Consider the following 14253-nt stretch of genomic DNA (forward strand, 5'->3'; position numbering starts at 1 on the left):
TAAATATTACACTAATTTTTTAATGCTAACTTTAGTAAATACTAAATTTTTAATGTTAAAATTATAGGATATTGAACTTGTAAATATGTTTTCAGCGAAATAATAGTTTTAGACTTTTAGTTATAAGAATGTTTTTTTTTTCTTATGCTGGAGATTTCGTTAGAGCACATAATTTGACACTCTGAGTGATTTATGATTTATGATGTAACATTCTTATTTCCTGGTTTGATGTAAATAACAGTATAACACTAGTTTCCAAGTGAATGCTTATGTGAAGACAAAAAAAACATAAAAAAGAATTATTAATAATATCTAAAAATTTAGTAACGTACCTTTCCCCTATATGTTGATTTATTTGTAATTATTTCTTGTATAATACATCGAATGTTGTTATCCGAATGTATATTTTTTGGTTTTGACTTATAAAAATGAACATACCAACAAGAGGGCATGTTGTAAATACATGATAACTTTGTCGTAATGTATCACGTACATTATCTTAAGAATATTAGTCAGGTGAAGATCAGAAAGTACTATCTTGTGACCATTTTTTTTTTGTATGACATTGTGGCCATTTTGGTCATCGCGAACACATTGATGATTGAATAAAGTAAAAAAATTCTAGATTTTGTATGGATCATTCGTACAAAATCAAGAGAAAAAATGCATAATATATTTCATTGGTTAATATCAGCTGTATTATGGACAGCATACCGGCTGATCCACCTTCGTAAACACCAAAAACCTCATGTGTTCCTGAGACCACCAGACACTAATGGAAAAATTTTAATCAACAGTACGTATTATTAACCTACTAATTATGAAAAGATGATACATTTCTACCAGTATTTATAAAATCATGAATTGTTTTATTTATTCATTAAAAATTTCTAATCAACTTTTGAAAATATGAGCGCAACGAATATTAAAATATGCGATTGTAACAGACCAACCTTGGAGAGTCAGGTAAATTTTAATTTCTTATACTTTTTCCAACATTTACTAATCAGTATTATTCTTTACAAAAAAATTCCAGAAATTGACAGACAAGTCAATATCCAAATCATCAACATTATATAACATACGAGCTCTAATCCAAAACGAATATTTAAGTGGAGACGTCCGGGTTGCCAAATCAAACAAAAATGGTTTGATGGACCAGGAATGCACGCTATACAATAATTGATTTCGAAGGTAAAAGAAGACGAAAAGAAATGCGATTATTCAAGATTTGATTGTTCTTTTCTTTTCTGTTTTGGTTCTTTTTCTCTTATCTTTTTATATGGAAGAATATGGAAATGAACGGATGAGATGTGGTCATAGGGCATGTTCAGTCCACTTTGTTTTCGTTCTCGAATTTTTTTGTTACTATTATCAAAACCAATGGAATCTATTTATTGTATTGTCATGATCTAAGCATGAGTCATATATATGTTCTCTTATCTTTCCACTATGAACCACTCTTATTCACTTCTACACTAATTTAGTCTTTTTCATCCACCAGAATCCTCCAACCTAGCTACTCTAAAGGTCATAGTCATAGACTCGTACGTGGGATTCTTTGGTCCAACTCAACTCCAGAAAGCCAATTCTTTTTATGTGAGAGTTTGCGGATCAATGGTATGTGTGATAATGTAATATGGTAAAAAAATGTTAAAGATATTGGACGGCGCCATGTATCGGATCGAATGCACTGTGTTATTTACTATTAGTGAACTAGAACAATTGGTGTCACATGGACAACAGAGTTGAGATAGGATCTCCCAGATGACTATCTTCAAAGACAGTATCACAACCGGGGATGTGCAATTTAGCAATTCGGACAGCTGGAAAAGTATTAAATGGGCAATAGAGTTATGTCGTTAACATACACGTCTCTACAGCGTGAACTAAGTTCGCTTAGTTTCCGAATTGTCATGAGATGAAACTTCACCAATCAATGATCATTAAAACCCGACTCAAGCTAAAATATCTTAGTAATAATTAACATGCTAATAATTTTGATTTGAACTGATCTAATGTTTTTAGCCACACGGATGTTCCAGTAATCACGATATCTTTAAAAAAGAATGCAGTTCTGTACCAAACGAATCTATTCACCGAGATAACACATTATGACACTTTTTTGTGTCTTTCTTTTGATAAAGATAACACATTACAACATCAGGGATAGATTTTTCTACGTGAAAATCTTTGTTTTTCTTTGAATATAAACTTAACATTAAATTCACACCAAAGAAAATACACATTATGACACCTTTATCTAAAAAGCAAATTCGACGTGTGGCCGCGTCCATCGACGGTGCCTTAAATTACTATTTTCATCGATACTTTATAACAACATGTGATTAAATAGTTTAGTGGATTAGTTGCTATCGTCTGTAAACATAACATTTGCAAACAACTTCGGTTGCTGCGTTTAATTTCTGAGTTTTAGCGTGGCTGGTCGTGTCTGAAATTTCCAAATTTTTCTGTAGTATTTGTCGTGAGTGTTTGTAAGATCCAACGGTGAGATTTTCTCAGTTTGAGCTGAAATTTTGCAGAGTTGTTTCTGACTTGTTTATCTAAGATTTTTACTGTTGAGATCTGAATAGGTTGCCGGAATCTTAGTAAATATAGGGTTGTTGGAATTGCATATTTTTAGCCTTTTGTGTGCTCTCTCTAGTGTTGTTTTTTAATTGAGATTGCTATTTGTAACCTTAGTCTCTGGAGAAGACGTGGTTGTACTCAAATACATTGGTGATAGTAGAATTTTGACTGGACTACGGTCCCGTGGTTTTTACTCCTCGCATTGGGGAGGTTTTCCACGTATAATTCTGTGTCTCGTTTATTTTACGCTTTAAAGTTTTTGCTACCAAAATTATTATATTTTTCTCATAGGTTCACATAAGTTAGGGTGAAACTTTATTCCACAGCGTAACTTAGCGTTGTTTCCCCCAACACTATTCGGAGACTGTATATTTGAATAAGTTTACACATATATTTAAATTAATATCAAATTTTTAAGTAGCATTTTTAATTTTTAAAAATGACATTTTTGAAAAGTAGTATTGGAAAAGGGTATTTTAAAAATCCTAGTTTGCAACTTGCAATTATTGTAAATAATATTATTTATGTTAACTAAAGATGTTGTAGTGTCTATTCTAATAATTTACGTGCAAATGATGCATTACTTGGTAGTTGATATCGACCAATTAATATTATTTTACGAATATCCTTAATAGCTTATACAAACCAAAACTTATAAATGTTTTGTTTATATAAGAGAGTTCTAACCAACCAAGCTAACATACATAGTTACATGCATACTCTTTTTTTTTTTCTTTTTTTAAGCAAAGCTAACATACATACTCATACGAACATAATATTGTTTTTGTCATCGTGACTAATAGTAAATGCATATAATTGATTACAATTCATGTACAACTATATTTTTCTGAACGGTTGACTTGGTAAATATTTTAACCTTTTTTGGGCGGCACCTGAAAATTTAAATATTGCAGATTTGTTCTTCTATCAATAAGAAGATAATTCTAGTTGATTATATATGTCCCCCGAATATAAGAAGATAACCGATCGATTTATTTTTTCTGGTCGGCAAAGTACCGATTTTTTATTCACAATTTCTAACATGATTGTCACAATTCTTAATCATAGTAGGATGTTATATAGTAGAACATTAATGTTCTAGTAGTTTTAAAAAAAAAGTTATAGTAATTTTATGCGACTGGTGACATATATATGATCTAAGCATGAGTTACTTTAAACTTCAAAGATATGAATATGAAAGGGAGGATGACCTACTGATAGTAGTAGTATATATAATGGGGTTGATCTATTTGTACGTTCTTCGGTTTCAATATCTCTTTTTGTGATGGAAATACATTCTTTATATCGGAATGGTGTAAAAACTGGTTTTGGGTATCAAATGAAATTATGAGCCAAAGGTCTGAACTTCCGCAGTTTAACGAAAGAAAAAAAAAAATCCAAATATGATGATATCGCATAACATATGAAAATATATAGGGATGCAAAATTGCTATAAACTTAATGATTTATACCGTCAGAGGAAGAACACGAGTACTCAAATTTGCGATGCTAAAGATTATGATAAATTAGTTTACCTTCAACGACAGGTATAAGATCGATTTCAAGAACATATGAGTCATGCATGAGGTCCTAAAACAGTTGACATTATTATTATCTAAAACACTTGGTTTCACATGGCTACATCCCATGATGTTTTTTTTTTCTTGGTACTTTGGTTTCTCATCTCAACTTGGCCCATGAAGCATATATTAATCACAAGGTTACGCTTGTGAGTTGTGATATTGTGATAGTACAACAAATCATTTGTTACCTTCTTCAATCGTGCGTGCGTATAATATAGGTTATTAGGTTTAATGATAACGTATACAAATCGAAACAGTTGTTTAGAAAAATCAGTACGTCTATTACACAGAAAGATAGTTGACGAATAAAAAATATAAAAAAGAAACTAGTGTGTGTGGCTGGCCGTGAACCAACATGGAGAACCAATAGCTCGTAGCCAGCAAAGCACTATATCTAGCGCGTGACGAATACGTAGTCAATGGCTAATGTGGTAAGGACGAACGAAGCCGCACTTTAGTCCAGATTCAAGGTCAACTCTAGCCCCCCAAAAAATCGGTTCCTTTCTTTTGACCTTTTCGCTTTCTTTTTTTTTCTAGATTTGGAGCCAGTGGCGCTTTCGTAATAACAAGTGATCTGAACCGCTTCGATCTTCTTGCTTTGTAGTTTCCATAACTTCTGTCATTATCATCACCTCCTATATTTTTATTTTTTCGAAGAAAAATATTTGACAATTACGATATTTATCTTTTGTAATTTTAATTTTAATTTTAATTTCGTTTAAATAATCAAATTTATAAATTCCCAGATTTTTTTTTTTTGTTCTCCTCACTTTTGTAAAATACTTTTTCTTCTATTTTTTTTGTCCCCCTGTTCCTCAAGCAAAATCTAATTTCTCAGGAAATGTTTATCTCTTTTTTTATTTTCTTTCTGAATATTAATTAGGGTTTTGTATTTTTGATAATTTGAGAGAGAGTGATTCAGTGAACCTGGACATCATTCAGGTTTTTTAAGTTAGAAAAGAATAGTGAAACAATCTGGCGATTCCAAAATCTAAAAAAGGGGAGGTTGTAACTGTGTCTCTCTCGTGTACTTTTTCTTCAATTCTTAAATCTCTTTTTAGTTCTTTTCCCTACTTTCTGAAAAATCCCTTTTCGCTTTTAACAAATTAATAAATCTATCACGTGAAAAGATCTTTGGAGCAAAAAGGGCTATAAGAAAAAGAAAAAAGAGAGACAGATCGAATTCTTCTTCTGCTTCTTTTTCCAGGTTAGTGGTGGTTTTCACCTTCCAACTATCAATGGTTATGCATCTCATATTAGTAGTTACTATATCCCCACTACCTAATTTTAGTTTAATACAAATAATACACGTGCATTTATATGCCATAGTTTTTTTTTTATTCTGGTGAAAGGTTAATCATAGTTTTGATTCTTTTTTTCAATTGTTTTTTGTATGTAGTTTATTGGCTGTATACAATAATGCATAGAAGTAGGATAAATATGTAGAAGGTATCGTCTGGTGCAGGAAGTTTACAATTAGATTGTTTCTTCGGATTTCGATGAGGTATAATTAGTTAACTCATTATCAATCATCCATACTTGTCTGCATTACAAGGTCAACAGAACTCAAAACATGTGGTGTTCACTTTGTCTCCAAACCTAAACTTGTACCAAAAGGTTTTTTTATTTTATTTTTAAGAATTAAAAAAATCAGTGAGACGAATATGAGAAAACTTAAGTTGATATCTAAAAATTACTTTGGAAAATTTTGGTTGAAAAACGATAGCGGCTATGTTGTTGAAATTAATCCAGCCACCGTTCATCAACTTGCACAAATTAAAGCTTTTGTCAGGAAACTGAGTGATTTTAATGCATTATATTAACTAACCTATACATATGCACCAATTTAAATAACATCTATACATACTTTGAGAACCAATCAGAATCACCAATATAGTACATATATATGAATTAGGTCCCATATGTAGTTTCTTTAGGTCTTTTTCCTAAATTTCTGTTCAGTATAGGTCTGTTTTCTATGTTTTTTTTTAAGGTTTTGTTTCTAAAATCTATGTTGAAGCAAAAAAGATGAGAAATTTCGGGGATCAAATACTATTGTAATTAGTTAGGGTTTGTTTTCGAGTTAATCTAAATTTAAAGTACAATTGAAAACTGAAAGTAACGTTATATTTTCGTCATTTATTTAAGGATAAGTGTGTGTTGGCATTAACCATATATAATTTCTTTAAAATCTCACTATCTGCCACGTGGCTATTCAAGTCAACGATCTCTCCTATTCCTAATGGCAGAAAGTAAACGAGATCACTGAATTGAGATTGTTTTCAGTTTTGCACACAAAACACAAAAAAACCATTGACTTGGTTTGTTTTAATTTAATGTCGATCAAGCCAAATATAAAATCGAAATCTATTAGTTAGACTTTTCAATTTTCGTAATGTACTTGGTCTCTTAGTAATCCAGATTCATCAATTATATACGATGACACTCTCTTGTCATTTAATTAAATAAAAAAAAAAACTAATCTCACATAGTATTTTCCTTATAAATAAGGGTTCATCAATGTTGCTCTAAAATCACACTTAAAAGTCACCTTTCAACCCAAAATATCCACTTTAGTCACGTTTCCAGCTATCTATCATTTCTCCTGGTTCGATTCCATTACTCCATTCACACTATTGATATCATCTCAAAAACTTAACAAAACTAACTTAACTAAAATCTCTTGTTCTGTTTGCAGAGAAACCTAGCTATGTCGTCGAGAGCTCACCCTGTGGACGGAGATCTAAGTCCGGCTACGGACGGTGGAAATCTTCCGATCAAATCTTCTCCCACCCGGCATAAGGTTGGGATCCCACCGAAGCCAAACATGTTCAAGGATTTCATGTACACATTCAAAGAAACTTTCTTCCACGACGATCCTCTTAGGGATTTTAAGGATCAGCCTAGGTCTAAGCAGTTCATGCTCGGTCTCCAGTCCGTCTTCCCGGTCTTTGATTGGGGACGTAGCTACAATCTCAAGAAGTTTCGTGGCGATCTCATCGCTGGTTTAACCATCGCAAGTCTCTGCATTCCTCAGGTGAAAAACCCTAAACTCAAGTATCACTACTACTTGTATCACAAGTTATCTATACACTTGCTTTGTTGCTTATATTCCATGGTGATTACAGGATATTGGATACGCTAAGTTGGCTAATCTTGATCCTAAATACGGTTTATGTAAGTTCTTGATCTTTAATTAATCACACTTGACCTCATTTGAAAAACAGGGGATAAAATTAAATATGGTGTTGATCTTGATTTTTACAGATTCGAGTTTCGTTCCTCCATTGGTGTATGCTTGCATGGGGAGTTCGAGGGATATAGCAATTGGACCCGTTGCTGTGGTTTCTCTATTGATAGGCACTTTGCTACGAGCTGAGATTGATCCAAACACAAGTCCTGATGAATATCTCCGCCTTGCCTTCACTGCCACGTTTTTCGCCGGTATCACCGAAGCAGCCCTTGGATTCTTCAGGTAAAAATTGATCTCTTTATCCCTATCTTTCTTATTTGACGATAGAAAAAGGCTCTTAAAATGTTCATCTTCTTCTTTACTACTCTCAGGTTAGGGTTCTTGATCGATTTCCTATCACACGCGGCTGTGGTGGGCTTCATGGGTGGCGCGGCCATCACCATCGCTCTCCAGCAGCTTAAAGGCTTCCTCGGGATCAAGAAATTCACCAAGAAAACCGATATCATTGCTGTTCTTGACTCCGTTTTCAGCTCGGCTCATCACGGCGTAAGAATCCTTCTTCTGCTTTTATCTAATCTTTGTAAATCCTTTCACTAATTTGTATCATTTGGGCTCTGCAGTGGAATTGGCAGACTATACTCATTGGTGCATCGTTCTTGACCTTCCTGCTCACCTCTAAATTCATTGTAAGATATATATATATCTATAAAAACAAAAAACATCGAATAGTTTAATTAATTCATTTTTATTGTTTCGATCTGATTCTGATCTCTCTTGACCTAATGCTGAAACAGGGGAAGAAGAGCAAGAAACTGTTTTGGGTGCCAGCGATTGCGCCATTGATATCAGTTATCATTTCTACCTTCTTTGTCTACATAACCCGAGCAGACAAACAAGGAGTCCAAATCGTAAGATCTCAACCTAACCTACTTTAAGTAGTTACTTGCGCCTCAAACTATTCAACATTGTGTCAATACTTAAATACATATGTCTCCTTTTTTGATGAATGAAGGTGAAACACCTTGACAAAGGAATCAACCCTTCCTCTTTCCATCTCATCTACTTCTCCGGTGATAACCTTGCTAAGGGCATCCGCATCGGTGTAGTCTGTGGCATGGTCGCTTTAACAGTAAGTCCAAACCAATGACTCAGACTTCAATCTTTCAAATCCATAAGCGAAATTTTCCTCATCGAATATTTCAAAACTGTTTTGACAGGAAGCTGTAGCGATTGGAAGAACCTTTGCTGCGATGAAAGACTACCAAATCGACGGTAACAAAGAGATGGTAGCATTAGGCATGATGAACGTTGTAGGATCGATGTCTTCTTGCTACGTTGCTACTGGATCGTTCTCAAGATCAGCTGTCAATTTCATGGCTGGATGTCAAACAGCGGTTTCGAACATCATAATGTCAATCGTCGTTCTCTTGACATTGCTCTTCCTCACTCCTCTCTTTAAGTACACTCCAAACGCCATCCTCGCAGCTATCATCATCAACGCCGTGATTCCTTTGATCGATATCCCAGCTGCTATTTTGATCTTCAAGGTCGATAAGCTCGATTTCATCGCTTGTATGGGAGCTTTCTTTGGCGTCATCTTTGTTTCCGTTGAGATCGGACTTCTCATTGCGGTACGTACATCTCAAGAAAACGAAACCCTCTATATATGATGATTATGTTGTTGTTAATTTGCTGTTTGTTTGTGGACAGGTCTCTATCTCGTTTGCTAAGATCCTTTTGCAAGTAACAAGACCTAGAACTGCAGTTCTCGGAAATATTCCAAGAACTTCGGTTTACAGAAATATTCAACAGTACCCTGAAGCCACTATGGTTCCAGGGGTTCTTACTATTCGTGTTGACTCAGCCATCTACTTCTCCAACTCAAATTACGTTAGAGAAAGGTAAAAAAAAAACCTTAAACAAAAGTTTAATCTTAACCAAGAACTGTTACTTGGTTCACAAGAATACTAATTCGGAAACCCTTGTAATATATACAGGATCCAGAGATGGCTACATGAGGAAGAAGAAAAGGTAAAGGCAACAAGCCTACCCAGGATTCAGTTTCTCATCATCGAAATGTCACGTAAGTTAAACTTTACTCCTATATTAACTAACCCCTTTTTAATTAGTATCAATATATTTATTTTCTTATATATAAACAAAGATGAACGGGTACACCATTATTTTTTCAGCTGTTACGGACATCGATACAAGTGGTATCCATGCCTTAGAAGACTTGTACAAGTCTCTCCAAAAAAGAGACATTCAGGTACATATAAACAGACATGAATCTAGAGATTATATCATCTATAGCAATCAAAGTGAATTAGTTAAAGAACAGTTACCTGATGATTCTGTGTGTTTGTGATAACCAACAGTTGATTCTGGCGAATCCTGGACCGTTGGTGATAGGCAAGCTACACTTGTCACACTTTGCCGACATGTTAGGAGAAGACAATATCTATCTGACGGTAGCTGACGCCGTTGATGCTTGCTGTCCAAAACTCTCCGAGGAGGTATAAAATTTACAAGAAAGAAGAAGACGAAAATGAAGATAATGACGAAGAAGAAGAGGGAGACGCTCTCTCTAAGTGTTGTACAGTAGAGTAAAGAAAGTGACTCTTGCTTTCAATTGTAATTTTGGTCTTTGGACCCTTTTGTTTATGATTCTTCTATCGTATTAGAAGATAAGGGGTCAAGTGTAAAGTTGACCTCTGGGTCCCCATAGCGTCTTGTTGTTCAACTACTGTACTTTTTCTTAATAAAGTTTTGTAAATTGAAAATTTTCTATCTAATCAGTTTAAAACCCCCAAATTGTAATTAACAACTATGATTAGGATGTCCAACGTGGATATTATTTTATCTGGGAATAATTTGGTTAAATCAAATGGGAACTCAATAATGTGACAAGTTGGAATTTATAATGCATGGAATATTAAAAAATGATCTTATCCTTATCCTAGTATCCTTAGCCGTATTTAAATTCATTATCTATATATAAATAAATAAACAAACAAAATAAGTCAATTAGATTGGTTGGCGAATATTTTGTTTGGAGATATGAATCTGAACCAAAAACAAAGCCAGATTCATTTTAAGACACTGGTTACAGTCTTACAGATACTTCACAAACCAAACGCTACGTTTTGTTTTTTAATTATTATATCTGTTGGGCCTTTATATGTCAAAGGCCCAAACCATGTTGAATCACGAAAACCCATCTCAGTTGTGAAAAATTACGAAAAACGCTGTCGTTTTGATTTTGTCTCTTTTTGTTGTTGTAGTCGTTGCCGCCGCCGGCGTTATCCGTGAGCTTAGGTTGGTTGCAGTAGTGTCAATGTTGAGTCTCCTCTCCTTCCGCTCCGTCAGCGTTCACCTTCTTCGACAAGTTTCGCCGATTATAACACGAGGCGGAAGAATCTCAAGACCCGTCTCTAAAAATCTATGCTTTCTCTTATTCTCATCGTCTCCTAAAACCTCTCTTCTTAAACCTCGCGCTGCGTTATCAGGTAAAGGGACCATTGAAAACGATTCCGTAGGTTTCTAATTTGATCTCAATCCTATTCCTAATATGGGTTTATGCAGAGGACAATTCTCTAGTGTTTAAAGGAGATGAGCGTGTGGTGGGTCTTCAGGGGAAGTTAGACGATGATGTGTTTAATAACGTCGATCGGTTTCAGAGCTCAAGTACAATTGTGGCGATCGTAACCCCCATCGGTGGACCACCTGGTGCTGTGGGAATCGTGAGGTTGTCAGGTCCTAAGGCTGTGGAAGTTGCAAGAAGAGTCTTTCGTTCTGCTAAGAAAAGGAGGAAGAAGGATGACTCTGATTCGGATTCGGGTTTATGGCGGCCCACGAGTCATTTCGTGGAATATGGAGTTGTTGTTGATTCAAGTGGCAATGTTGTTGACGAGGTAGAATTGAAAAGTTCTCTAATTTGGCTACTTCACAGTCACACTTCTCTGTTTAGTCTTCAGTCGGGGAAAGCATTTGAATTTTATTTGTCATTGCTAGTTTTTTACTATTGTACACGTTTGGTTAGATTAGTTAGAGATTTGCAAGTGTTTTGATCATTGAAGTGTGGCTGCTTGTTAGGTTTTAGCTGTGCCTATGTTGGCTCCTCGGTCATACACTCGAGAAGATGTAGTTGAGCTCCAGTGTCACGGGAGCGAAGTTTGTCTGCGGCGTGTTCTGAGGACATGTGTTGAAGCTGGAGCACGGTTAGCAGAACCAGGTCAGATACTCGAATTCTTTCTGTAGATTTGGTCATTGAGTTTCTTCAGTTATGTGTAACTTAATCTGAGGGCTTTAGCTATAAGATTAGTAGAATCAGGTTCTTTAATCAATGTTCGACTCACCTCTGTGAGTTTTACTTATAGATTCTGATGTTTTGCTGAATTCAGGAGAGTTTACATTGCGTGCCTTTCTAAATGGCCGTTTGGACCTATCGCAAGCTGAAAATGTCGAAAAACTGATTTCGGCCAAGTCTTCTGCTGCTGCAGATGCTGCTTTGGAAGGGATTCAGGCATGCATTTTGTGATTCTTTTATGATTAATGATATATGATAGCTTAACGAGGCTTTGCCTAAGATAATTGTTAATGACTTCCCAAGTTCTTCTCTATTCTTTGTCTTTAGGGAGGGTTTTCATCTTTGGTGAAATCATTAAGAGCACAATGCATTGAACTCCTCACTGAAATTGAAGCTCGTTTAGACTTTGAGGACGAAATGCCGCCATTGGATACAAACTCAGTAATTAACAAAATAAACAGCATGTCTGAAGACGTAGAAAGTGCATTAGATACAGCAAACTATGACAAGCTTCTTCGAAGCGGGTTGCAGGTAAATTTTAAGAAAAATATGTGTCTTGTACATGTGTGAAGCTTTTTAAGTGTATGGTATTTCATATTTTGTATATCTTTCTTACTGAAACGTTGCAGATAGCTATTGTTGGGCGTCCCAATGTCGGAAAATCAAGTCTTCTAAACGCTTGGAGCAAAGTATGGAACAGAATGATCTTTGTTTTTCTTTCATTGTAAAAACTGAAAGTTGCGGTATGTTTATTCAAATAGAGTCACATTTCCACTGGTGCTTTAAATTTAGCGTGCAGAGTGAGAGAGCCATTGTTACAGAAGTTGCGGGAACAACTCGAGACGTTGTGGAGGCTAATGTTACAATCCGTGGTGTGCCTATCACACTTCTTGACACTGCTGGTATCAGAGAAACCAATGACATTGTCGAAAAAATAGGTCAGTATATAATAAGAATACGAGGGGAATCTTTGCCAAAGCTCAGATCTTGAGAGAGATATTGAAAACTTTTTGCAGGAGTTGAAAGATCAGAAACAGCTGCTAAGGTTGCTGATGTAATAATCATGGCGGTGAGTGCTGTGGAAGGCTGGACTGAAGAAGACACTGAGCTTCTACATAAGATTCAATCTGATAAGGTAAACTAGATATTCACCTTTTCTTTTCTTTTTCTTCCCCACTAGTAGACTCAATTTATGACTTTTTTTGGGGTCTCTTGCACTTGAAACAGCCTATGATTCTGGTGATGAACAAAATAGATTGTGCTCCTCCTGATTGTTGTGATCAACTACTAGAAGATCAGAGAAAAAAGGAAGAAGAAGTATTCCATAAGTCTGTCTTGACATCTGCAGTTACTGGTCAAGGAATTGAAGAGCTTGAAGATGCAATATTGGAGATTCTTGGACTTGATCGTGTCCCCAGTGGAGGACATCAGTGGACCGTGAATCAGGTCTGTCTACCTCTAAAATTCTGTTTCTGTCCATTAACTTTTGAATGTTACATTTATATCCCCCCTTTATTTTTTTGTGTTTTATGCAGAGACAATGCGAGCAACTGGTGCGGACGAAAGAAGCGCTAGTGAGGCTGAGAGAAGCGATCGAAGAAGAGCATCTTCCGATAGATTTCTGGACGATCGAGCTGAGAGAAGCTGCTTTGGCTCTTGCTCAGATCAGTGGAGAAGATGTCTCTGAAGAAGTCTTATCCTCCATCTTTGCTAAATTTTGTATCGGTAAATAAAATCAACCGTTGTTACTTAATCAAAACATCCCCCAAAGAAATCAAAGTTATGCTTATTAACCCTCTCGTTTCACTAACAAGAAAACATTAGTCAAAAAAATAATAATGAAAAAGGGGGAATATTAATGGAAAAGAACATACCAGACCCAAAAAATAAAATAAAAATTAATAATGAAGAAAGTGGACCAGATGTTGAAGCCCACTAGTGAAAAAGAAAGGGCCCGCTATCAACCTCAGAAATTGAAATTTGGGGAAATTGGGACCAATTGTGTTTGGTTACTACTGTAGACTAGTAATTAATAATATACTTTTTGCTATTGTGTCCAAAACACACGAACCAATCAGAGAGGGAGAGTCTAAGAAAACTAAATTAAAATTTTAAACGTCTCTTCTTCACTTTTTTGACTCACCTGTGTCCACTTGTCCTCTCAATCATACCAAATCATCTAATATTACCACCAAACTCCACGTCAGCTTGTCATTTCTCATTTCAAAACAAACCGAAAAAAAATAGACACAAATTTTTTTCATCAATCGGTCGTACTTGTATCTATACGATTAAAGCAGAAGTACTCTCTAGAGTAAAAATGGACCATGACTTGGTTTTGATAGGTTTTTCATTAAAAATGATTAGAGAATCACAAAATTTAATCTAATTAACCTATAGTTTTGATTTCATTAAATAACAAAAATACCCTCGGTCGATTATTTAAAAAATTGCCGGGTCGGGACGCGGATCCTTACATATCCGACTACAGAAGGAAAAAAATCCGCGGATCTGTTTGTACTCCAGAATAATATTTTTCGGATCCAATATATTATTTCATTCAAGATTAGTTATTTAAG

General features: G+C 35.2%; 2 protein-coding genes and 1 long non-coding RNA gene across 7 annotated transcripts; 2 read left to right on the plus strand and 1 right to left on the minus strand.

The window, feature by feature from the left end:
• Positions 1–4374: 4374 nt before the first annotated feature.
• LOC147939236 (uncharacterized) lies at positions 4375–9851 on the minus strand. 2 transcript variants are annotated; one of them, XR_015566990.1, is made up of 2 exons: positions 9711–9851; positions 4375–4788 (listed from the first exon to the last, which is right to left on the minus strand). It is a non-coding gene; the product is annotated as an uncharacterized LOC147939236 (long non-coding RNA). The 2 variants fall into 2 exon arrangements; XR_015566989.1 differs by having other exon boundaries at positions 4375–4807; positions 9711–9845.
• On the plus strand, positions 4732–10148 carry LOC104713475 (sulfate transporter 1.2). Of its 3 annotated transcripts, none has more exons than XM_087467332.1 (13): positions 4732–5379; positions 6871–7209; positions 7301–7349; positions 7440–7647; positions 7737–7911; positions 7986–8051; positions 8160–8273; positions 8378–8494; positions 8583–8996; positions 9076–9266; positions 9363–9448; positions 9558–9634; positions 9744–10148. In XM_087467332.1, the coding sequence occupies exons 2-13, from the start codon at positions 6883–6885 to the stop codon at positions 9885–9887; spliced, it is 1968 nt and encodes a 655-aa protein (XP_087323458.1). In that variant the 5' UTR covers positions 4732–5379; positions 6871–6882; the 3' UTR covers positions 9888–10148. The 3 variants fall into 3 exon arrangements, with proteins under 3 accessions (XP_087323458.1, XP_010428905.1, XP_010428902.1); XM_010430603.3 differs by lacking the exon at positions 4732–5379 and adding an exon at positions 6649–6780; XM_010430600.3 differs by lacking the exon at positions 4732–5379 and adding an exon at positions 6649–6780 and having other exon boundaries at positions 9363–9634.
• Positions 10149–10390: 242 nt separating this feature from the next.
• Positions 10391–13467, plus strand: LOC104713476 (uncharacterized). Of its 2 annotated transcripts, none has more exons than XR_015567026.1 (10): positions 10391–10874; positions 10951–11279; positions 11461–11599; positions 11769–11890; positions 12002–12205; positions 12304–12363; positions 12467–12612; positions 12691–12809; positions 12902–13120; positions 13210–13467. XR_015567026.1 is itself a non-coding variant. In XM_010430604.3 (10 exons), exons 1-10 carry the CDS (start codon positions 10703–10705, stop codon positions 13405–13407), a joined length of 1701 nt encoding a protein of 566 aa, XP_010428906.2. In that variant the 5' UTR covers positions 10439–10702; the 3' UTR covers positions 13408–13467. The 2 variants fall into 2 exon arrangements, 1 of the variants encoding a protein (XP_010428906.2); XM_010430604.3 differs by having other exon boundaries at positions 10439–10874; positions 12474–12612.
• The last annotated feature ends 786 nt before the right edge of the window (positions 13468–14253 follow it).

The sequence above is a fragment of the Camelina sativa genome, chromosome 9 (assembly GCF_030686135.1).
Source record: "Camelina sativa cultivar CO46 ecotype springtype chromosome 9, ASM3068613v1".
NCBI lineage: Eukaryota > Viridiplantae > Streptophyta > Magnoliopsida > Brassicales > Brassicaceae > Camelina > Camelina sativa.

Excerpts from the sequence above, each read along its gene's own strand:
- LOC104713475 (XM_010430600.3), top strand. The coding sequence starts at position 6,883 with ATGTCGTCGAGAGCTCACCCTGTGGACGGAGATCTAAGTCCGGCTACG. Across the intron at positions 7,912-7,985 it reads TCAGCTCGGCTCATCACGGC|TGGAATTGGCAGACTATACT; the intron begins GTAAGAATCCTT and ends TGGGCTCTGCAG. Across the intron at positions 9,635-9,743 it reads TCCAAAAAAGAGACATTCAG|TTGATTCTGGCGAATCCTGG; the intron begins GTACATATAAAC and ends GATAACCAACAG.
- LOC104713476 (XM_010430604.3), top strand. The coding sequence starts at position 10,703 with ATGTTGAGTCTCCTCTCCTTCCGCTCCGTCAGCGTTCACCTTCTTCGA. Across the intron at positions 11,600-11,768 it reads AGCACGGTTAGCAGAACCAG|GAGAGTTTACATTGCGTGCC; the intron begins GTCAGATACTCG and ends TGCTGAATTCAG. Across the intron at positions 12,810-12,901 it reads ATAAGATTCAATCTGATAAG|CCTATGATTCTGGTGATGAA; the intron begins GTAAACTAGATA and ends CACTTGAAACAG.